The sequence below is a fragment of the Ursus americanus genome, chromosome 6 (genome assembly GCF_024610735.1).
Source record: "Ursus americanus isolate L20-20 chromosome 6, mUrsAme1.1.p, whole genome shotgun sequence".
NCBI lineage: Eukaryota > Metazoa > Chordata > Mammalia > Carnivora > Ursidae > Ursus > Ursus americanus.
Window position 1 is genome coordinate 61,245,697 of NC_142132.1, and position 25,813 is coordinate 61,271,509.

The following is a 25,813-nucleotide window of genomic DNA, read 5'->3' on the forward strand; positions in this document are numbered from 1 at the left end:
CTGAGGATGAGGGGGAGCTGGTGTGTAAGGTGTTCACCTGCCCGTTTTTCAGGGAATGTATAGCATTTCTTTGTAACTCTTTGCTACTTCTGTGATGTCCGCATAGACATCATTATACGCGTATGTTGGTTTTGAGGTGTGACTATACATACAATCTTTCTTCACTCAATACTGAAAGAAGTGAGGAATTTCTTCTCACTCCTAATCAGCTTTTGTAACTGCCAGCTAAATATTCTTCTACACACACTACAGTAGGTTTAAACATATTAGTCTAGAACTGTTCTACCCATACAGGAGCTACTATGCACCAGTGGCTGTTAAGCACTTAAAATGTGACACATCCAAATGGAGATGTGCTGAAAGTATAAAATAGAGACTGGATTTTGGAGACTTAGTATGAAAAAGAATGTAAAAGATCTCAAAAAATGTTTTTTGCTCATGTTAAAATGATATTTTGGATGTGTTGGGTTACATAAAAAACACGATTTTAAAATACTGTGATAATTAATTAATACATAATGATTTTCACCAGTTTCATTTTACCTTCTTAATGTGGTTACTAGAAATTCTTAATTTACATATGTGGCTCACATATTTCTAATGGACAGCACCGCTCTAGAATAATATCAGTCATTATCTGGGGCGCCTGGGTGGCACAGCGGTTAAGCGTCTGCCTTCAGCTCAGGGCGTGATCCCGGCGTTATGGGATCAAGCCCCACATCAGGCTCCTCCGCTATGAGCCTGCTTCTTCCTCTCCCACTCCCCTGCTTGTGTTCCCTCTCTTGCTGGCTGTCTCTATCTCTGTCAAATAAATAAATAAAATCTTAAAAAAATATATCAGTCATTATCCAAGCAGCCAAATCCCTATTGTTGCATAAATAGATTGTTGTATTCCAGACTTCTTTTCCCAAAACTCCTTGGAAACTGCATGTAGATGCTAGCTTGTCATGTGCCATGGTGGTGCCTGAATGACTTGGGAAAAAGACTTTTCTACGTGTAGACACAATAAGCACCACAGTGTCATACCTAGTACCACGCAGAAAAAGTTTAAACTACCAACATGAATGAAACCATTGCCTTTGTTGTAGATCGTTGCATTCAGTGTTTAAAAAAAATAATTGTTATCACAAAGGTTATAATACTTCACGGATCTTTAACTAGAGCTTTGTAAATGAATGTTACATATGAAATAAATGTTAATGGAGAAAACCTCACTGCTTTGCTGCAGTAAACACTAAGTTATGGTTTTACTGCTTTAAGTGATAACACTGTATATAATGCCTGAATATTAGAATAACAAACATACTTTACTGATTCTTTTATTTCATTACTGTTGGAAATGTAGTTAACATAATTCACATTACAGTTATGACATGCTGTACTTGTTTTATTGCAAATTTTAAGATGTATATAAAAGACAGCAAACTCCTACTTAAACAGATCAAAGCAGGTTATGTTTTAATCTCATGTAATTTAAAGTAAGTTCTCTATGTAGCATACTTTGAAACATCACTCAGTACTTTTCATACAAAGCATTTTTTTTAATTGATTTGAGTCTGAATATTGAAAGTTCTCAAAATTACATATTTTAAATGACCAGCCATAAGATTTATAATTGCATCTGGTATAAGTATGGTAACTAAGCATAAAACATATATATGATCGTTACAAAAGTATTCTCTTGTAAAACACCAATTTTGTCTTAATTTTTAGGAAACCAGAATTCGGGCAATGGATAAGGATGCCAAGAAAAAAATTCATAATTTCTCTGTCATCAACCCTGTTGCTGGACAGGCTGTAACTCATGTTTTTGCAGTGGACAGTAGAGAAGATCTTCAGAAATGGATGGAAGCCTTCTGGCAGCATTTCTTTGATCTTAGTAAGTTGATGTTTGGATTTGCTAATAATGTATTCATGAAGCATGAAAAGATGCACAAAGCAATCTAAATATTAAAATTATAATCTTATGCTTTGTACCAAGGGTTTTTTTTTATGCTCTTGAATAAAATGATAGTATACCATCAATGCATTGATACCTTTTTCTCTCAAACTTTCCCCAGTGCCTGACTTCCTGTAGTTTATTATACCTTTGAATTCCTCATATCCCTACTTGTTATTTTGAAGTTTCTCTGGTCCTTAAAACAATTGGACAACATTTTTTCAAAATGTTGGGTTTTAACTGGTTAAGGAAGTGTGTTTGATCAAAGGGATAAGAAGCCATTTGAGTAGTAAAAAACTTCTCTAGGTTAGTGATTTGAAATGTTCAGGAGGCTCATGTAACCTTCTGTTAACTCCAGATTCATTATATCATCTTGGACATCATCCAAAGATTTTTTTTAAGCCATACATATGATTTTTCAGTTTCAATAATATAGCCCATGATTATAAAAACAATGTGATAGTAATATAATAGAGTTCTACTATGTAAAATATGGGAGGTTCTAATATTCTCAATTTAAGGAGGAATTTTATCAACAAGAAAATACTGAAGTCATATACTGAAAATGTAGACTATTGATAACGGCTATTTCTAGTCAAACTAAGCCTACTATTAGATTCAACTAGTATTTTATGCCTTTAGAATGCTTTTTTATAGAATTACAAAAGATAGCCATTTCCAAACGATAGAAAGTTGTTTCTGCAACTCCTAGAAATAATCCTACAGAAATTTTAGGACTTCTTAAGATCTGTTTTTGGGAACTTTATAAAAGAGTTAATACCTGCTGTCCCCTTCAGATTAATTTTTATAAGCCTACTGTGATGCATGACCTGGTCAAGTGTTTATAGTGATGGTTGGGGTGGGGGCAAAGAAGGGAACTAAATTTATTGATTACCTTCCACATACCATATGGCTTCATTTATTTCTCACAACAGCCCGGCAAGGCAGAAATGATTTCCCTCTGCTCTAAAGTTGAGAAAATTGAGGCCTGAAGAGATTGCTGGTTTACTGCAGGAAGCCAGAGAACTCCCTCTATAGCTTTCTGGAATTCTTTAGGACTTGTTTTACTTAAGTACTATCTCTAGGCACTGAATAGATGTTTAAATATTTCTTCCATGCTTATCAGCATGTACTACATTTTTTTTTAAATTTCAGCTGATCTTAGATGTGTAACTTAAAAGACAACAACTTCCTTTCGTTTGCTGATCACATCTGAAATTTTAACTGCTTTCCTAAATGCTCTGCTCTAGAGAGTTTGTCTTACAAAGACTGTATTATTTTTAGAAGTGATTCTGCTATTTTACATTTTTTATGTGTATAAAAACAGGAACAAGGGGTGAAAGGAGGTAAAAATGCAGAATATTATGGTCTGGATATCAACTACTACTAGATGGTCTCATGTTTTTATTCGCCAGATTAGATAAAATAATTTATCATGCAAAAATGGGGGAGTTGAGGGATACGAATCTCGTGATATTACTGTCAAAATAAGAAAGCAATGACAGCTAGGTTCTCACATCTGGCTACTTCTTTAGTATTTAATGACTTGTGGATAAAATCTGCCAAACTATGTAATCTTTTCAGTATAAATTCTATTAGATTTGTACTTTAGAATTCATTGTGTATGAAGATATGAAGCAAAGATGGAAATGTTTATACTATCCTAAAGATTGACTCGTAAATGGTAAGCGTAAGTGTACCTCTTGCGATCTTAGGCGAAATCTGATGTGTAGAACAAAGTTGAGGATAGATATTTAGGGCAGAACAAACTAAGAGTAATTTAATATTTAGAGCAAATTTCAGTTACTTGACTCTGATTAAGAGGAGAAAATCAGGATAATGAGAAAATTAAAAACCATGAGAAAACATTAATGGCACTAGGTCTGTTTAGCTTGCCGAGAACAACCTGAAGAGTGGAGTTTGGAGGCAAGGGGGATGTCATAGCTAATTTTTAATATTTGAGAGTTAACAAACATGTAAAAGAGGAATGACACTTGTTTTGGATGATCAAAAGGGGTAGTGCTAGGAGTGGTGGATCAAAGATAAAAATTTTTTCAAGTGTTTAACAATGTAAATATTGAATTACATAAGCAGCTTAGAATAACAGATCATTTTGACTGGGAACATTACAGCAAATATTATTGTGGTAAACATCTTCAATATACAGATTTTATGTGAACACAACATAACTTTAATATTTCATACTGAGCCTTTATTTTTGTGTTAGCACGTTGGTATCAGGTTTAACTGTGCATACTAATTTATTCACTGATAAAATAAATGTTTCCATTGTAAAATTGACCAGTGAACATATCACACTTGTACCTCTGACTTCAGTAACACATGGGATAATATGGCTTTATATTCCAGTCTTCAACATGATTAGTATTCTGCTACCAGTTTAACAATGAAAAGCTTTCATCTATCAATGTAGAGAAAATACTACACTTTATAATTTGCCTAACATTTGATGGAGAAATGTTTGCTAGTTCAAAGTATTTCATTATTTTTCTATTAGATAAGACCTTTTTTTTTCTGCCCCCAAGAAGAAAAAGCTGGCTTTTATATATTTATCTAAAAAAGGAAGTGGAGGGGAGGAATAAGTTATCAGATCTCAGATCCTTCTAGATTTAAATTCTGCAGAGCAACCTTTGAAGCCTCAAACTCAAGATTTCATTCCTTTTATGAGATGCTATGTGGGCTATTTTGAAATTTTTACCATATTCTATACTTAGCATTGTAGTAAAACATACTAAAAGGTTTTTTATGTTTCTTAGCTATTTAAGGTGATGGATTTAAAATTTATGCATATTACCATATAACCATGGCTGTATATTAGATTTAAAACAACAAAAATGAATAGATAATTTGACCAAACATGAAATGTCTTTTATTTTTAAGCTATGGAAAATAACTAAATTGGATATTGAGTATGGAGACTGAGAATATAATAAAAGGAAGAGAAATATACATCATAAATCATTCCAAAAAGGCACATGTGTACTACATTTACTTTTCTACAGATGTAAGATAGAGTATAAGAATAGTGGAGCTCAATAACCTATTTTAATAACACTAATATAGAGACACACAGTCTCTAGCACAGTTGTTTTCCAGCATGCAGGCACACAATAAACACAAAAAGGTTACAGTTTTTATATACACTCAGAAGAAATAAGCCTGAGCATTTTAAGATGAAAGTAGTAAAACATAATTAAAAGAAAAATTAATGTTGTCCACACTCTTGAATTTTAACTTAAAAATCAAAACAACTGATTGGAGGGGTTTTTTTTATTCCAAATGACTAATGGCTTTATTTAAAAACTGTCTTTCCTAAAATAAATTAGATTCAGTTAGAATTTTGACTGATGTGTCTTTATTGTAATAAGCTCTTATACACTTTTTACTTGAATGAAAATGCAGTGTTTTTCTAGAGTTATACAAATTTTGAAAAGCATAATCCTTTGAAGAAATAAATGTTAAATAAGCAATTCTTATTTCTTAATTAGAATTCTCAAAGTTAACACCATTTTTGAAAAGCACTCTTTCCTTCTAGATAACTCTATTTCAATTGATTTTTACCTTTCAACTGTCTTAAGTACTGGATATTTTTATTTAATATTTAAAAGAGGTGAACTTGTACAAATTTTGCCGTGAACAGACATTTCAGACCATTTAGTGAAATGCATAGTATTTAATAGCCTAGAGATCTTAGCTTCTTATATCTGTGCACAGAACTTTATTTTTCAAATAGATTACTCTTACGCTTAGACTTGGACTTTAAAATTATGGGTAGTACTAGGTTTTCGTGGCTTCCTTAAGGCAATGCTTTATAAATTCACTCTTATTTTTCATAGCAAAAAATATGTTGATATCTATTGAAAATGAAGTATACATCTTCACATTTATGTTTTAAACTAGCCTGCCTTTTTCCGTCTTTCTTAGGCCAATGGAAGCATTGTTGTGAAGAACTTATGAAAATTGAGATTATGTCACCACGGAAACCACCTTTGTTCTTGACAAAAGAGGCGACCTCAGTCTACCATGATATGAGTAAGTGGGGTTTGTCTTTTCTAAGCTGCAGGGTAACAAAAACAACATTGTCCATACTCAAGCAGCTTATTCTATTGACATTAAAATGCTCAAATTTTCAGGGCACAGTTAAAATGAATGAAAAAAGACTATGATTATAGACTAAGGAACTCATGTTTAATAGATGAATTAATACAAAATTAATGAATACACATTTTTCATAGTTTGAATGCTTAAGATCAAACAAAAATGTTAAGACTTCAAAATGAATAAGGGTGCACTGAAAATAAATATTAGCTGAGTAGCTGATGAAAATTCTGAAAATGTAAACTTGCAGATTCTAAAATATAATCATGTTCTGTAATTTTTTCTGTATTTTATTGAATTTGTTTTAAAGTGATGTTGATATATGAATATTAATAAATGTAAGCTTTCATCTCAGGTCAAAAAATTGGTTAAGTTTAATACTTTGGAAAATTTTGGATTTCTAGACTCATTAATATTCCATTTTCCCACACTTTGAAAGGGTATTTATTTCTCTGTGGGACTGCCTGAGTGAACATGCTGTGAACAAACACAGGTCAACATTAAATTCTATTTTGCCACCAATATATACTTCACACACACTTTAAAATGTTAGATTAAAAATGATACAACCAGTGATTCATTTAATACCAGTGATTCATTTAATAGACATTTGTCTCTGTTCTCTTATTTTTTCCCAAGGAAAAATTCATCCAGTATCCTTATCACCAAACTGGTATCAGGGCTTCACTCTGTTTCCTTGGGTTTCTGGTTTTGGAATTTTTCCCTATTAACAGAGACTTTGCTAGTCTACAGGAAAGGATGCTAATCCAGTTACACTTGTCCAAGTTTACATATCAGGCTTTTATGAAAAGGGAATCCACTCTTACCTAGAAGTCAGAATAGATTTTAAATCCAAGAAAAGTTATTTAATAAATATTTAATCTATAGAATTGAAAAAAAAATCCTGATGTAACGCCACTCCTTTGAAAACTGGCTTTTACTCATTTATTTAGGAATATATATATATTTGTGTGCGTGCGTGTGTGTGTGTGTGTGTGTGTGGTGCACAGTGAATGATCTCATTTTTTGGTTCTGTCCGTAGGGTTATATTTAAACCAAAACCACTTGCTTATCCAATGTGTTTTTGATTAACATTATAGATACTGGTTTAGAAAACAGTAACTCACTCAAAGTGTACACAGCTTTTAAATTTTTCCCCCATGTATTTTTCCTCAAAATTATTACAGGCATTGATTCTCCTGTAAAACTTGAAAGTTTAACTGATACAATACAAAAAAAACTTGAAGAGACAAATGGACAGTTTCTTATTAGTCAGCATGAAGAATCCTCACAACATCTTTGGGCCAGCCTCTTTGATGGTAATCATCAAGTGGTTATCCAGAAAAAGGTATTGTCTCCTGCAAGCAAGCAGTTACATGATGGGAAAGGGAAAAAAAGACGTGCTCCCCTTCCTCCTCCTGATAAAGCTCCATTCAGCTTAAAAACACAGAGCAGCACTGATCAATTGGTGAAGGACAACTGGGAAAAAACAAGTGTATCTTGGACCTTGCCTTTGGATACTAAATTATCAACCCTAATGCATCACTTACAGAAACCAATGGCTGCTCCTCGAAAACTTCCTGCCAGGAAAAATAATTTAAGTGATGGTGAACACATAGACACTAAAACCAATTCTGAAGCCAAGCCAGTGCCAGCTCCAAGGCAGAAATCTATCAAAGACATTTTGGACCCTAGATCATGGTTGCAGGCACAAGTATAGAAAATCCTTAATGTATAAAACATTTAACAAAATCTGTAACTGTTAGGCTTAATTCAGAAGCACTAGAGATATAGTAATATGTAATTATGTTGGTAAATATGATAGTGATTCACATCAATAATTAATAAGTTATTAGTTATAAAAAATGCTTTATAATGAAGAAATGGATTTCTCTTTTACTTCTGATCTTCTGACTATGAGTGATTTCCCCCGTAGAGTGCAAGAAGCAGTTTCTAGACAATATCCTAATTGTTGGCAGGGTTAATTTATTCCTAAATTAGAGCCAGCAGTGAGCAAGCACTAGGCAGAAGAAGGCATTAAAATTTCTTTGGGGAGAGACTGTCTAGTAATTTAAAATGTGTTAAATATGAGCCATATTCTCATTGTGAGAATTTTAATACTAATGGAATGTTTCAAAAGTTTTATTCAAACCACAAATTATAGAATCCACCCAAGAAAATTTCTTCTTAACATTCTGGAATTCTCATCTAATGGTTCACTGGCTCTCATCTATTGTTTAACTCACTAGTTAACTCACTGACCTTTCAAATTCCTGGGATAAATTTTGGAATATTAAATTCTTCATCTTTAAAGGGAATTTATAATGTGCTATTCAAAGTTGTTTCCTTGATGAGCCCTGAAATCCTGTTGACATTAACTCTCATAAGTGAAGCATAACATTTATTAGTTTAGAGAAAAGGTAAATGAAATGTTCTTTATTTCCACTTTTCTATGCATAGGGCTAATTTCCATTGTGACATTGGAATTTGGGGAAGTGAGTAGCTGATTAACACCTTAAAATTCATTTAATACTTATTTAAAAAGCAGATGGCCGATTCAAAAATATCAGAAAAGTTGGCCATGATAATAATTTTCAGAATTAATCCTTTTAAAACATTTTAATTAAATTTCCTTTTTCTAGTAAGGGTTGATGTCTGCTATTGATATTATTCATTAAAAGTCATATTCTTACAACAATGACTTCGGAATCATTTCCATAGGAGGTAATTTCCATAGCAACTAATCATAGTGACCCAAACAGGATTATGAAATCAAGTGAGGGATAAATAGCAAGAGATGAATACCTTAAAGGAACAAAAAATCCATTTTTAAAATAATAATGCTTCTTGTAAATAAGAGCTGAACAGTTTTAAAAATCAAATCAGAATTTCCAAATAAACCAGTTTCCATAAGGTGTCAGCAACAGCACAAAAAAATCTGAAATCACACTGAACCCTAAATGTCATTGCAAGAAATAAAAATATAAGAATTAAATTACTCCTCTCTGTATAATCTCTAGAGATCTTTCTAAAGCTCATGAGAACTCTATTTGGATCAGAACTACATTATTACAAAGTAAAATGAACACTTGACAAAAAAGTAACATTAATTTAAATGGAGCTTTTCATTATTTTTAGATAGCAGTCTTTCTTCATTTATATAGAATGATGTAACTGCCAGGTTACTTTTGTGTTTGCTGGGGACTCCTAGTAAGAATTGAGACTCGGGGGAGTAATGATACAAAAGGTCTCTTGTGACCCATGACACCAGGATAGACATAGTATTTGATGAGAAGGAAGCCTCATGTGCCTGCCTTAGAGGATTGTAGAGACAATCACATGCATGAAAACCTGCAAAGGTAGGATTAATTTGTTTTTTCTAACGAGAAGGCTCTCATAAATTCTGTTGTGATTGCCAATTCAGTAAATGACATATTAAAAATCTACAGGATATTATTGTTTGAATTTTTGTTTATTTTTTAAACCTCGCTTCTGTTTTTGACAGCATTTGTGACTGTCATTGCCACTAAATTATTGAGCTAGAAGATGCTGCAGGCAAAATTGTTTCTGAAACTGGCATCTAAGCATCTTTTTTTTTTTTTAGCCAAAGCCTTCCTTATAACAACCAGTGTTAAAACTTCCAAATTATATTCTTGTCATTTCCTCATGCATATTATATCAAGAAGGATTTAAGGTGTACTGGAAGGAGAATTTATTCATAGAGAAACTACCTAGCAGTTGTGCCCTCAGTGGGACACTTTGAAACCAGGCTGAGGCCCTTCCTCCTAGAAATATTTATGTGAAGCCTGACCAAGGACCACAGTTATTGAGGCTGTTTCTGGGGACGTATCTCACTGTATGCTACAGAGCCTTTGGGATCGGGCTGAAGGCTTCAGCTTCACTTCCTTTAGCGTGGTGGTCATTAAATGTTAGTTCACTTCCCCCAAAAGGTGTAATACACAGTGGGGGCTCCCTCCCTTCCCCCTTCCTTCCTTCCTTCCTTCCTTCCTTCCTTCCTTCCTTCCTTCCTTCCACAGTTAAAAAAATCTAAAAATACTTAGTTAAACACTTTGTCAAGGAGTTCGTCAAAAGAAGTATTTGTTTTCTCATTTCCTAAACCGGAAGTTTATGACAGATAAAAATATGTCATGTAATAAAAGATGTTTCAGCTTTTTATGAGCTGCCTTTTCACATTCCTTGTTTCTCCTTTTAATTTGTTTCTTGATATATGAAGACTATAAACTTGAAAACAAAGAGTTAGCTGTCAGATCTTGATAATAATATTATAATTAGAGAAACAAAGAATAGATATTTTATGATATTATGATAATTCTGATGATCTGAAGATAATGTCTTAGAAAATTACATTTACATTTCAAGCTCTGGGACATAAATTACTCACCACAGCATTAAGATAGGATTATTTTTACTTGCTACAAAGTGGTGAGCTTTTTATTTAAACATCTTGCCAAGGACAAAGAAGGCATTTTATTATTATAAACACACACGTCTTAAGGTAAACAGCCTTTCAGAATATCAGGCGTGCCCATTCTTGGTGAGTTTGGCTAAATCCTCCTTAATGTCTGCGGTGCCCCCTGACTTCTTTTAAATAGATGTGCATGTATATGGAAAACTAATTTCATTTATTATAAATGCCTTATCTTTACCCTTTAAGATCCTACTAAGTAAATTTTTCTGGTCCTGTTTATTAAAAATGGAGGCTGCCTTGCATTAGAGACGATTCATATAAGGTAGGTTAAGCAGTCAAGTATTTCCTTAGGCTTGTGTTCAGCGCCTCAGTCACCTACTGAGGAGTTAATTAATTCAGTCCAAAATGAAATTATAGGGCAGTTTGGCACAATTTATGTTAAATGCCATTTGAATGTAATCACCTGTGTTACCATGAATGAGGAACAACTGTACTAGATACAGACAGAACGCTGTACCAGGAACAAGAAGAGCAGTGCTTTGGCAGGGAAAATATCTGTCCTATGGTCAGAGTCTATCAAAAACCTTGTCTTTTTAAAGAGTGAATTATTGAACAGTAATTAAATTTTAACTGATGACTATTTATACAGTGTTCTGTTAGTCTTAACTACTGTGAAGTAGACAGTTGACTTTGTGCCCTTACATTTCAAAGACATCACTATTTTTTAATGTTTACATGTTTAATGTAACTGCTTCACTGCTAATAATAGTTCTATGAAAAAACGGTTTATTTTGGATCATGCATATTTTTAGTTAACACTAGAAATGTGGTTACCTTTGAATTTTTAAAAGACAAAATTTCATTTGAAAATACTCTAGGCGGTATTATTTTTTATAACATGCTTGTATAAGTGGCATTGTTTACAATTTTTATTTTTTAATTAAATGTAGGTTAAGCATCTGGATTAAAACATATTCAGGGGCCGCCTGGATAGCTCAGATGGTTAAGCATCCAACTCCTGATTTCGGCTCAGGTCATGATTGCAAAGGACCTGAGATAGAGCCCCCTGTTGGCCTCCGAGCTGGGCATGGCACCTGCTTGGGATTCTCCCTCTCCCTCTGCCCCATCCCCCAACACCACTGGTGCTCTCTCTAAAAAAAAAAAAAAAAGAAAAAAAGATTCTATTATGGGTATGTATTTTTTAAAGTGCCAAAGATTGGTAAGGAAGCCAATATCATGTGAGTAAAATTTCTATACGTTAAAGGAACTGATTCATGAAGACATTTGCTAGCTTTTTCTTTAGGTACCCTCTTCTGTGCTAGACTGATAGACGTAAACTGTAGTGAAATCAGCTTAATCAGAGAAAGACATACCCAAAGCTGGTGCTAATTATTGTAAGACTAATATTTGATAACCTTGCTTTAACTAATAATCATTAAGATGTTTACATATAATCCTTCTTACCGTATATTCTTTTAAAAATTCACTGATATAACCTTAGTTTGAGATTATTGATGCAGAATTTGCCCAGAGCTTAAGTCACTCTGATAATAAATTAGGGACCTAGGATACTCAGCTGCTGTTAGCCACAAGGAGACTTCTTATTCTAATGTACCTCCCTCGGTGCTTGATTTATTCCCATGGAGCTCCTCAGGGGAGGGGGAGAGGAATGAACAATCCCGGCTCAATTATATTGTTTCAACATTTTACTTCTGAATCTGAAACATGACCAGAAATATTTAACATTTCTTTTTCTAAAAAGCTTCCCTTTCTCTAAGGAGATTTATTACATAAGTATTTTTGTTTATCTGAATATAGGAAAAATACCGATCCTGGCATGTTTGATAATTGGAAAACTAGGCAAAATCATTCCAAATCTTACTGAAAATTGTGTTTTAAATGGCAGCAGTTTGCTTTCAGAGATATGGTAATCTCTTAATGTGCTACTGAAGGAGAGAGAGATTGAAAAGATCTTGTATATACATAATTATGCCACGTCATAAACAGGTTTCAAGATATTAAAATAGAATGTTTCAAACAGAAAGCAGAATCAGACCTATAAAGACAGAAGACAAACTGATGGTTGCCAGTGGGGAGAGAGGGCGGGGGTGAAGGACGAAATGGGTGAAGGGGGGAGTGGGAGGTACCGACTTGCAGTTGTGGAATGAGTAAGGCATGGGAATGAAGGGCACAGCACAGGGAATCTAGTAATGGTACTGTCACAGGAGTATATGGGGACAGATGGTGGCTACACTTGCAGTGAGCACAGCACAACCTATAGACTTGTCAAATCACTATGTCGTACACCCGAAACTAATTAACACTGTGTGTCAACTGTACTCCAAAAAAATGTTTTTAGATGGTTTTGTTGAAAATGGGTACTTTTCCGAGTGTTGTATTTTTATGTTTGTTCACTCAAAAAGCATTTTCTTTCTGTTTTTGTGAGTAGATACGTTTTTGTTGAATTTAGCCATCTTAATAAACATATCTTAATTTACTTAGTTGTGGCAATTTTCGTTTTATATTAAAGAGGAGAGAAAGCGTTAAGAAGAGCTATCTATCCACTTACCTCAAGTACTAAAACATGTGTTTATGTATATAAAATATAAATTATAGATACATATACTCCGTCAAGTCTTCGATCCAGATATTTTCAATTAGTTTTAAAAGATTCTTTTGTAAGTGCTGCCAGTGCTGGCAGAATAAAAGCGCAAACCTCCACAGCTGACAGAAAGCCTCACAGCCCCCTTCCAACCTGCCACACCCTGCTGGGCGCGTTCCTCTTGCTGCTCTCAGCATTTGGACATTGCCTCAGCAGGTTTCTGCTTGCTCATCATTTTCCTATGCTGCCCTCCCTGCCTAGAATCTCTCTCCTCCCTCTCTTCTTCATGCACTCTTCCCTCAGCCCGCAGCCAGCAAATTTTATTCATTCTTCAAAATGGTAGCACCTCTAACTTCCTCAAGACTCCATGCCCTCTTCAACCTCTCCACCAGGGTACTCACACTCCTTTCTTTGTGCTTTATTTATACCTCTACAGCCCAAGCCCTTGTTCAGTTTTGTGTTCCCTTACATATTAGTTTTGTGAATTTGTCCCCTGCATAACAAATTACCGTAAACTTATCAACTTAAAACAACATACATTCATTATCTCACATTTCTTTAGATCAGAATTCTGGGTGGGCTCCAGTGGGTTCTCTGCTTGGGATCCCACAAGACCGACATGAAGGTGTCTGCCAGCCTGGGCTCTCTAATCCGGAGACTCTGGAGGAAAATCCAATTCTAGGCTTATCTGTTATTCGGGTGTTGGCAGAATTCAGTTCCTAGTGCTTGTGGATTGACCAGGGGTCACTCTGCAGTTTTTGCACATGGCCCCCTTTTCAAAGATAGCAACAACTCATTAGGTCTGGTGAATTAAATCCTCCTCATGGAGGAGTTGAATCTCTCTGATTCAAATCTGTCTGACTTTGCCATCCACATCCAAGGAGTTATGTGAGTAGATGAAGCCCACCAGGATAATTTCCCTTTTCATTAATTCAAGATCCACTGATTAGTAACCTTAATTACATCTGAAAAAAATCTCTTTTGCATATAATATAATCATGGACATGATATATTCATAGGGCAGGACATCTTGGGGTGCCATTTTAGGATTCTCCCTATCACAAATTAGGTTTTTCAGGGACAGGGAGCATGTCTTATTTGACCTTTTAATCCTGTCACAGTGAAATGCTGATGGAGGAATAGCAATGGGTAAATATGTGTAGGGCATTGTGCTAAGCACACGATTTAACTCAGTGGCCCACTAAACAAATGTGGAAGACTTGCCCGGGGTCACATTGCATGTTAGTTAGGAGTGGGGATTCTACAATTAGACCTGGATTAACTTCTAGCTCTGCATGACCTCGATGTATGATTTAGGATTTTCTTTTTAACATAAAAAAAATGTTTTTTTGGGGGAGGGGTTTGGGTTTTTCTAATCTTTAAGGTAAAAATAGTATTTACCCCATAGGATACCCATGATTATTAAATAAGATAACACAGGTAACAAACATAAAGCTCAGGGTCTGGCATATAAATTCTTACCTGGTTTCTATAGTGTGACATACAACATTGTAGCAAATGTATATAAAGAAAGGAATGAGAAGATCCAGCTAATATATACACACGCATACATATACTCTTAAAAGAATTTTAACCCAGCCCTGTTTTTCTTTTTAACTTGTGAAAATACTGGATTTTAAGAGATATCTAAAAATGTGTCCTATGTTAGGCACTATTGGGGTTTGCAAAATCAAAAAGAATACTTATTCTTCAAAAGTTCCCGTAAGAGTTTGTAGAATCAACCATATTAGAGAATATTGAGGTGAGTTACTGCTTGAATTTGCATTCTGCATATCTAACAGTAATGTATCTGTACACAGACATTTAAAACAATCCCTATCTACCTGAGAAATTAGTTGAAAAGATAATACATAAAACAACAATATGCGATATAGGCTAGTATTCAGTATAACACAAATATCTAATTTTAAATGTTATGAGAGATCAGAGAAGGGTATGAGAACTTTTACAAAACAATTTTTCAACAAGTGCAAAATGCCTTGTATCATTTTACTACTAAAATGAGTTAAGCAATGCAAAATTATATGACTATCTTGGGACAATGTGATAGCAAGTTGTAACAGAAGATTTTTCAAATCTAGGAGAAATAAGTAAAGTAGAAGTCAGTTTATCCAGTAGGTTCCCGGAGGAGTTTAATTTTACAGCATTCAAATTTAAAGGGGAATGTAGTCATGAACGTTGTGGAAAAGAATGGATTAGATGAGACAGTGAGCCTGTTTTTAGGGTAAGATTCCATGGAACATGGTAAAGATTGGCATGGCTAAAGTAAAATTGGCAATAGGGGAAAGGTAAGATATGTTGGACCACGTGTAGGACCTTGAACGCCAGTTCAAGAAAATAAGACAAACTGAAGTAGGAAATGACATCAGCAGTAGAGCTGGCAGAGTTAGTGGGAAGAGTGTTCAGTTTATGAGTTGGTTGAAGGAGTTGGATTCTAGTCCTTGGTTTACCATTAACTAGCCATGTTGCCTGGGCAAGCAGTGTACTCCTCTGTCCAACTTTCCTATCAGTAAAACCGCTGAAATGGCTGTTGGTATTTGTCTCAAACTAATCTAGAGAGCCCGAGGCTCCTGAGTTGATACCCTTTGAGGTAGCAACCGGAGAGAGGGATGCCAAGAGAGTGAGCCTCTGATTCTCCCTCTCCCAGTTCAGCTGGAGCAGCTCCAAGTTGATCTGCCTTGTTTTATGCCCTCAGGGTAGTATCATAACAATCACCATTTTACAAATGAGTGATTTAAGGCACAGAACAATTAAGTAACTTGTCTAAGGTCTCACAGTGAGTGAGACAGGATTTAAACGTCATCATTCATGATCCAACGTGAGTGCTCAACTTCCTCATTGTACTCCCAGCCTCTAATAAATGTGAAATAGCAAAAAAGCATTAAGGACAATTTTTGCCAGACTAGCTTTCAAACTTTTCCCCTAGTGATGTGGTCCCTTGGTATATCCCTTCGTATTAGAGCCCAGCATGAAAACCCATTTCATTCTCAATAAGATCCAACGTATACTATTCTGGGCATGATGCTTGGCCCTAGGGAGGCATTCAGGAGGGACCTGCTTTGGGTATATGTAAACTTGAATCTACCACTAAGCTGTGAAAACATTATAATAGACATATGATGGGGAAGAAAAGATAAATTCCATCTAAGGAAATCAGGGAGAACTGGAAGAATTGGTATTTGAGCCAAACCTTGGAAAAAAAAAAAAGGGTGGGTGCATGGGGGAATTTATTGAAAGGCTACTGAGTCAGGAGTGAAGGAAGCCTGGGAAAGTTCGGACAGGACAAGTCAAGGTCCTCAGCAGCATAAAGTTGAAGAAATAAAGTCACTTTCTAGATCGTTAGAATAGTCTTTTAGAGGAGTGACTACATCAGCGTATTAAAACTGTTTAGTATTGGGGTTACAAAAATAAATCACAGAACTTTTGACATCTAGGCTGTGGATCTAAGCCAAGGGTGATTCGTGTTCACCATGGAACATTTGACAATATCTGGAGACCATTCTGATCGCCATGCCTGGGCGTTTGGGGTGCCGCTCAGATCTGTTGGGTCAGAGACCAGGGAGGCAGCTAACTATGAAGTCCTGTAGTTTGGGGCCATGCCTGGAGAGGAAAGGGCATTCTGAGCAGAGGGAACAGAACAAACAGTAGGGCAGAAGCATTATGGTGGTTTACCGTGCGTCTACAAATTCTTTGACACTTCTCTCCAAGGTGGAGCCTGGCTGCCCTCCCCTTGCGTTTAGACTGAGTGATTCGCTCCCAGCGAACAGACCACGGCCGAGCTGACGCTGGGCAGCAGCTTGTGACGCCAGGTCGTTATAAGGACAACTTGCCCCTAAGCGCTCTCTCTTGGATCGCTCACTTTGACGGAAGCCCGCAGCTACCCTCAGACGGTCCTGGAAGAGACCCAGCTGAAGGGCAACTGAGCCCTCCTCCCGGCGATGAGCACCACCTTGTGAATGAGCCACCTCGGGAGCAGAGCCCAGGCGTGACCAGCCTCCGGAGAAATTCCAAGCCAGAGCTCTCCAGCTAAGTGCTTGCTGAATTCTCGACCCACAAAAACTTACAGTAAGATAATCAATGCTGATGGTTTAACCAGTAGCTTTTGGGGGGTCATTTGTTTCCACAGCAATAGGTGGCCTCAAAAAGCATGAAAACAGGGTATGCCGAGGGCCTGAAATGGGTTCGTTGCATGTGGCTGGGGATTAGTGAGAAATATGGTGGAGGAGGCAGTGGCGTCAGATGAACTGCCTTGAATGTCGGGTTGCAGTGTTTGCCTTTTGTTGAGGTTCTCCTGAAATGGGCCCTTGGGCTTAGCGCACCCAGATCACCTGTGACCCACTCCGTTAGAGCAGGGAGGGCCGGAGTGGTGACCGTCCGCACTGGGGGAGCACGCTCGCCGTGTCTCTCCAAGAAGTAAACCAGTGGCCTGTACTTGCCAGCGCTCCCTGTGAAGTCCCCACCGATGGCAGGGGCTGGTTCTGAGTCAGGCTTTGTCACTACAAGGGTGCTGAGAGGACCAAGCCTCCCCTGGCTTGATTTAAAAAAAAAAAATTAAGAGAAATAACTTCTCCTATGTATCCAGGTCACTAACATGACACCATTGACTTGATTCTTCTTACCTCCCAGCCTCTTTGCAAGGAGAAGGTAACTCATTAAATTGCTTCCACCTGCGACATCTGAGCATGACTGAGTTTATCAAATTCTCTTTCCAGTAGGCAAGAGGGAAGGAGAGGCCTGAAGGGTTGTGAAGAGTGACCCAGAGCCGCGAACAGATTGAAGGGAGGAAACATGCACAGGCCCAGGGCAAACCTCATGCGTCCACACCAAGCCCTTTGAACGGAGTTCATGATTCCTGCTCCCCTCTGTGGGGAAATTCAACTGTAGGGGTTTTTTTTGTTTTTTGTTTTTTGGGTTTTTTTTTGGTGACTTGTGATTCTTGTGCTTTTTAAATAGTCAATTATGAGAGCAATGCTGACATCATCCCCAAATGAGTCATTCAAAGTTTCTTCAGGAAATTAGAATAGTGTGCCCAGGATACTTCCACACCTTTGCTATTTCGTGCAGCAAAGCATCCCAAGAAATGAAACTCAATAAAAACGCAGAGATAGGATTCCACTTTAGATTGATTTCAACCCAAATCAATTACTAAAATAAAATGCTTAGAATGGAGAGCCCGGAATATGTTGGACTAAATGTACCACAAGCCTGATCAACACCAGTGAAAATACTCTGTTGTTTAACTTTCTGCCGTGAACTTCCTGGGACATAGTGGACGACTTGTATTATTGATGTAATTGGGAAAACACGACAGGCATGCAGCCAATACTTTACTAGTCCCCATCATACATGGGGCTCTGCTGGCTGCCCGGGCAGGGGAAGATGAGGATGAAGGCTAGTCTCTGTCTTCATGGAGACTAGAGATTAGTTGGATTGATTCATGGGATTTAGTTCCAGTGCCAGAAAAAAAACCACAAGTACTCTTCTGATCAGTAACCAGCATTAAAATGACAAGCGTACAATACCATGCTTTTGTTTCAGCCGCAGGACCCCATTTCCAAGCAAAATCTTATGTAGGCCTTTTAATAATAAAACAGATCACCGTGCAATTACTCTGGAGTGGGAAGGGAGTAAGGAGCGCATGGCCTCCGCATCCTGCTCCCTACCTATCCCACTCGCACAGCCCCAGAAGCTGCTCTGTAGGACCTTGGGGTTTCCCACAGCAATTTGAAAACTGTTAGTCTAATGCATTCCTTGAGTCTTAGTGATGTGCTGCTAGACATTCAATTTAGAAGCTGATGAGCTTTAGACTAACTCCTCTTTTTCCTTTTTGCAATTAGTTGGGACCTTCTAGAAACTTACATTTGGACTGCTCAGCGCTGGGTTGCTCAGTTTACAAAACTAAGCAAATCTGAATCCAACAACACACACACACACGAGGGGGGGCAGATTTTTCAATAAGAAAGAAAGAAGCTATACTAATTCCAGCACATATAAGATTTAAATTTGATGGGTTGTGTTGTACTCCTGTTTTTGAATTCTGTGGTGGAGGGAAGAGGGCACCCAAATCTCTCTGTCTCCCAAGGGCTTAAATGAGCCCTCAACGGATTCCTGGGACTATGAATTAAGGAGAGAAACTGTCTCATTAAACGACACGTCCTTTCCTCATAGGCTGATAGCCACATTCCCTGTTGTGTCAATTTGCATTCCAGTGAAGAGACCGAAGGATGCCAACAGGTTTACTCCATGACCACAAAGTCTCCGTATTTGTCCCCTTCAAATCAAGAGAATGTTCCTTCGTCAATCCTGTTTCTAAAAATCGCTCACTTAACTTGTCCTTCTTTAGCAAAACTTTATTGAGATACGAAGAGGGGAACTCTTTTTGGAACTTCACAATATCTAAATACATTAAGTAGAAGCTTCAGCTGAATTATAGACGGTTTACCAAGTGAAACAAAACAAGGACAAGATACACACGTACATGTCAAGAAGAGGCAAGCATGGGCTCCCCTAGAAGGGGAGGCAGGCACAGAGAAGAGAAAGCGAAGACGTGATGGCCCAGCTCCCTCCCACAGGGGGTCCCACGTCACAGTCTCTGGCCAGCGCAGTGCTGAAGGCATCCAGCAAAGGGCTGAGTCCTGGGGGTGGGGGTGCTGCCTTCATCCACTGACCTTAGGCCGGTCGGCGTAAGTCCGCTAAGCCCCAGACCCTGTAAAAGGGTAATGATAGGACCTTCTTCAGAGGGTCATTGCAAGGATTCAATGAGAAACTACAAATAAAGCTATCTGCAAAGTTCCAAGGAAATAGTGTGGGTCCAATCAATGTTAGCTGCTAAGGCTATTCTCACCGTCCCAATGCCTGAAGTTGTTCAAAGCACAGAAAACGTCTGATATAGCACTTAGGAGACAACCCAACTCGGGGTGGCTGCAAGGTGAGGAGCCAGGGGTCACGTGTAACGGTATTAACATGGATTGTGAAGTTCTGTTAACCCGGGCTCTTCCTAAAGGAACTCCTGCTTGGATGTCCCAACACCATTTGAAAGCGAGACAATGGTTTTGCCAGGAGCCTTTTTTAAATCAGAGCCAGAGGAACTGTTGCAATCAAATGCTCATCAGCTCCGGATGTGCACCTCAGTGCCAGTCAACTTGGAGAAGCTGCCAATCAAAAACGTGAGTTTTTATTTTTACTATGGAGGTCTTTTTTTAAGAATAATTATAGAAGCGAGGAATGGCAAGTAAATTATAAGATGAAGCAAGAGTCATCTGAAGTTGGCACTGAAATCAGAAATGTGGGTAGAAAACTAATGAGAACAGGGAGGCAAAAGCAAGGGGAAAGACATTAGCAAGATTTCTGGGGAGTTGGGGATGCTGGTGGTGGCGGGGGACTCTTGACTGACCGCTGACCAGTTAATGGTTTACCAATTAAATTTGACAGACGTTTGGACTGCGAATGGTAAGATTTCTAATGAACTTAAGGCAAAAGAATATGTGGTAAAATCTATACTTTTGTTTAACTCTCTTCAGTAACTAACAACGCCTGTTTTCTTTAACTCTATCTCTGGTTTGAGATCATTGTTAAATAATTATGAAATATAAATAGAACCTTAGCATCTTGGGTGTATTGGTTGTTGAGAAATCTTTCTCTAGAGAAAATATAACTTCACAATTGTACTTATTTAGGTCCCTTCAGGCTGGGAAGGAATCTCGAAGGCAATCTACTTCAACCACCTTCCAGAGGCAGAAGCCACTCCCAGGAGTCCATCGTATCTGTGAATCGCTAGCCTGTATTTGACAGTTTTGTTTGGGTGTTTTTTTAAAAAAAATCTTACATTGTTTTTAGAACATTCAGCCTAATTTCTTGTAAGTTCTAGTTCTAAGAAAGGTCGAACATACAAAGACGGCTCATCTTTCCTGAGACTTGCAACTTTTTCCACTGACTACTTTGTGATTCTGCTTGGGGGTGATTTTCTGGGTTTCTCCTTACCTTTGTGGGACTAAAGGTGTTTTTTTTTTTTCAACATAATAGTAATCAAGTAATTTCCAGAAACGGATACAGCCAGCAACCTCCAAATTCCTCTTCACGTAGCATCTCAAATACTTCATTAAAATGATGACGCCAAACTTAAAACACAATGTGGCGTTTCTCTGGCAGAATATAAGCTTCATGAGGGAAAAGACGCGTGTTTTCTTCTTGTATTCCTAGCACCTAATACAGTACCTGACACATAAGAGGCATTGAATGAACACATGTCAGAGCTGGCACTGTTTATTATTTTTCATTCACCGTGTACCAGTAACTTCTTTTAACAATGTCTACTATTTAGACAGTCACTTCATTGTTCATTAGTACATGACTTTGGTAAGTATGTCTCCTGTGAAGAGAAATAATTTAACAAACTCTTATGGCATTCAATACTGATATTTCAGTTACTCAACTAATCCACCCACTGATAGAGTGAACTTTGAATTAAATGCTTTGAAGAATAAAGTCAAGTAAATCTTGATAAAAATCAAAGGCTGCGGAAATCTTGTTTGACAGAAGGCATGAACAAAAATGCTAAAATGAATACTGTTTGAGGAGAAACACTCATTCTACGGCAGACTATGAAGAGTAATAGTTCAAGAGTATGAAAACGCCTGTGTGATCAAAAGGCAGAAACAGCTTCTTTTTACTATGCTTAATATTCCAGGACTCATGATATCCTGCCTACACGAGCACCTGTCTTTGTGGTAACTCAAAGTATTTGAACACCTTATCTCATCCAACCTCAAATTTCCTGTGAGGTAGGTAAGTGCTGAGAGCTCTTGGTGCTGTTTTCAAGATGAGGCAAGTGAATTTGAGAGGCTGTTTACACACTCCAAATTTCACAGAGCTCTGAGGAGGAAGTGAAGGTAAGAATTAGCAGTTAATTCCCAGTCATAGAAATCAGTGTCAGAGCTTGAAAGGACATTGCCAAGACCCTGGTCCAATGTGGGCTTTTCTGATAAGATTTATTTGTGATAACTTGATTCACTTCACCAGCCACACAAATTTTATGTGATTTTCTAGTTATAAAAGTAATACAGGACATAGTAACACGTACATACATCTATGTAATACATGGTACCGATGGGTATGAAATTTAAAAACAAACAAAAGACATGTATTAGTCTCTCCTTTTATATCCCAGCGCCATTTTTGAAGAATCCCATTACCCAGAGGTAACCCTGTTAACTGCTTTTAATGTATATTTCCAAAAATGTCCTATGTATCTAAAAGTGTGTGCATCTATCAATTACATCTTCCACCTCTTATTAAATAGCTACACTTGGAAGTTCAATAATCATTCCAAACTTAACATGACCTTCTACTCTTCTCTCCCCATCCTGATCTTGTCAGTTCATCTGGAGAATACCAACCCCATCCCCCTAGTTTCAAGGGTCAAGAATCTTAAGATCATCCTTGGCTTCTCTAGTTCCTCCCTACTCCTTGTCCAATTCATCAGTAAATCTTGTTGGATGTACGTCCAAAATACGCCCAGAATCCAACCACTTATCACGTCTCCATTACTTCCACCCTCACTCAAGCCACAATCATCTCTTGTCTGAATTATTACAATTGTCTTCCAACTGGTCTCCCTACTACTATTTAGCTTCCTATTGTGTATGCTTAGTCTAGCAGACAGAGCGATCCTGTGAAAAGACAATTTAACATACAATTGTGTATTTCTTCCCTACTCAGAAACCACCCAAAGGCTCTCCATTTAATTCAGAGTAAATGACAAACTTCTTACAATGACCTACAAGACTCTACATGATCTGCTGACCCCTTACCTCTCTGATTTTATCTCCTCCCACTCTTGAGACCCCTCACTCCCTCTGTTTTAGACAAATGGGCCTTTTTGCTCTCTTGAACATGCAAAGCATAGTCCTGCCTTGGGGCCTTTGCACTTGCTGTTTCCTCTGCCTGGAATGTTCTTGCCCCCGTTTTCTCTATTTCCTTCAAATTTTAATGTAAAGGTAACTTTCTCAAAGAGTCCTGATCGCAACTCATATAACACCCTTCCCTGCTTTAGCTCTCTCTTACAATTCATTTTCATTGATTTATCTTAGTTATCACTCTCTCAGAGGTAGATTGTTTCCAAAGATGACTACAACATTAGCTGCCATCCCACATGCTCTTTTCTGAGGTGACATTGCCACTCCCCCATCGAGAAATGGAGTCTGTTTCCCCACACTCAGGTCTGGTCTTCTGCCTTTGAAGTCTGGAGTGCTTCCTCTTGGAAGCCTACAGACAAATAAGAAGATCAACTACCCTCAGACCAGCAAGCCCAAAGGAAGCTCAAGCTAGCCAAGTGATGAGAGGCCACATATGGGTAAGTACGAGGGCTCTAGACATGTAAATAAAGCCTTCTTGACCTTCCTAGCCTATCATAGCCATCAGCTGAATGGAGTCAAGTGAATGACCTGGCCAACACTATATGGAACAGAGCTGCCAAGCTGGGCCCGTGAATTCCTGACTCAGCATTCCTGACTCAGAAAATAAAAAGTTGTATTTGAAGACATCATGTTTTGGGATAGTTTATTAAACAGTGGTAGGTATACAAAACATTTCCAAAGTGGAATGTTAAGTTCTGTAAGAATGAGGATTTTTATTCGTTTTTGTTGACCATTGTATCCCTGCTCCCTACAATAATGCTTGGAACAAGGTAGCAAGTCTCAGTTTCATCCCTCTCCTAACAGTTCCCTAGATAGTTGGTCTAGAAAATAATGCTTAGGCACAAGTGAGCCCTTAAGATACCCCCTATTTTGTTCCTTGCTTTCCTACACAGTATATTAAAGAGGGTTCCCAGAATGTCTAAAACAACATTTAGCTTCCATGTACTGGAAGTCTAGCCACTTCCCCTTAATTATGTGTAACCTCCCACTCAAATAGTGACAAACCTATTATAGCCATGGCCGATTTAATCCTCACAACAACCCGATGAGGGAGGTATCATCATTATTCACATTTTATACATGAGGAGACTGAGGCTTGAATAGGCAGCATAACTGGTCCAAAGTCAACACTTTGGACATGACAAATTTGAATCCTTCCTCTACTGCCTCTGTCACTGATACCAAACTCATTACCTTTAAGGGCTACATTCTTATATTCCACTGCAATATGGGGCCAGCAATCTTGAAACTATCTTCTATGCATTCTAGGCTTGAACAAATGATACCTATGCTGAGGATAATGGGATCCAGGTTTCTACAGTTGGGTTGCAAGTCTGAGAAGGGGAAGAGTAGAATATACCCTGTATTGTTGGATTGAAATTGGAAGTGGCACGATTAACTCCTTTTTCTTACATATGTATATCTATATCCTAGCTCTATCCACTGTGAAGGCCTGGGTATAATGACCTCCCAGTATCAGTGAGTGTACCTGGTGCCCAGATCTTGGTTCTAATTACTCTCCTCCACTGAAAGAAACCGGAGTTCCTTGTAGAAATGGCTGACACTGTCGCTAGGATAGGGACAGCACAAGATGAGTCCGGAATACCTTGTTGCACCAGAAAATGTGGAAGTGTCCCAACAGCCACAGCTGGAACCATGTGAGCAACAAAATCAAGTAGTATTAGATTATAACACAAAGTATAAAACAAATATTCATAAATCCATACTGTCATAAATCAATGAATAAATAAATAGCAAGAGAAGAATTCCAATGTATCTTCATTTATGTGATACACACACACACACACACACACACACACACACACACACACACATATATATACACAATTTATGTAGACACTCCGTTCTCCAGGAGATGGAGTATAACTCTCCACTCCTTAGGCGGAGGCTACACGGAGTGACTTTCTTCCAGAGAGAACAGTATGGAGAGGAGAAAGAGCAACTTCACCATGCTGAGACTCGACAAACTCTACCTCAGCCATGTGAGCTCTTTTCCTTGGCCCCTGTTTCTTTGACATACCCCCAATGACTGTGTTTTTTTGTATGAGTGCTTTCTTACTTTCTGGTACCACAGAATTCTGCAGGCTATCTGTGTATTTCCTGCCCTAGTTCTAGAATCAGCATTTCTTCAAAGAACTCTAGTTTCTTTTACTCATTGATACTGAGTATTCTTGCTTGCTTCTAGATCTCTCTGCTGACAGAGCAAGAAACTGGGAACACATGAATGTATCCATATCTATAAATATTTCTATCTATAATCATGTATTTATAGTAAGCTCAACAGGAGTTTACACTTACGTATACAGCTCGAAACCATTACCACAGAGATCAGTCTAGCCACTTCCCCTTAATTATTTGTAACCTCCCACTCAAATAGCGACAAACCTGGCTCCCACGTCCACCACCAATTTACCTAATTGTTCAATTCCAGTGTGCATGTATCGTGGCAGCCAGTCTTTTCAATTTTAATCATTGTAATGAGTAGGTACTAGTATCTTCCTGAGGTTTCCATTTCCATCTTCCTAATGATTAAAGATGTTGAGCATCTTTTCATGTGCTCATTTGCCATTAGTGTGTCTTTTTTTGGTGATGTATCTGCTCAAGTTTCTTGCTCCTTCAAAAAACTGAATTGTTTGTTTTCTTCTTCTTATGTTTTGAAAGTTCTTCATGTACTCTGGATACAGCCCTTTCCCAGATATTTGGCTTGCAAGTATTTTCTCCCAGTGTGTGCAAATACCTCCCAGTGTGTGCTTTGTCTCTTCGTTCTC

At 37.6% G+C, this 25,813-nt stretch overlaps 1 protein-coding gene across 1 annotated transcript in view; it reads left to right on the top strand.

The window, feature by feature from the left end:
- RTKN2 (rhotekin 2) overlaps window positions 1–12,984 on the top strand; it is a 75,376-nt gene extending 62,392 nt beyond the window's left edge. The window contains exons 10-12 of the mRNA XM_045783435.2: window positions 1,714–1,879; window positions 5,885–5,992; window positions 7,246–12,984. Of these exons, the coding sequence (XP_045639391.2) occupies window positions 1,714–1,879; window positions 5,885–5,992; window positions 7,246–7,778 (807 nt within the window). The 3' untranslated portion in view covers window positions 7,779–12,984. The remainder of the gene's footprint in view (window positions 1–1,713; window positions 1,880–5,884; window positions 5,993–7,245) is intronic.
- The last annotated feature ends 12,829 nt before the right edge of the window (window positions 12,985–25,813 follow it).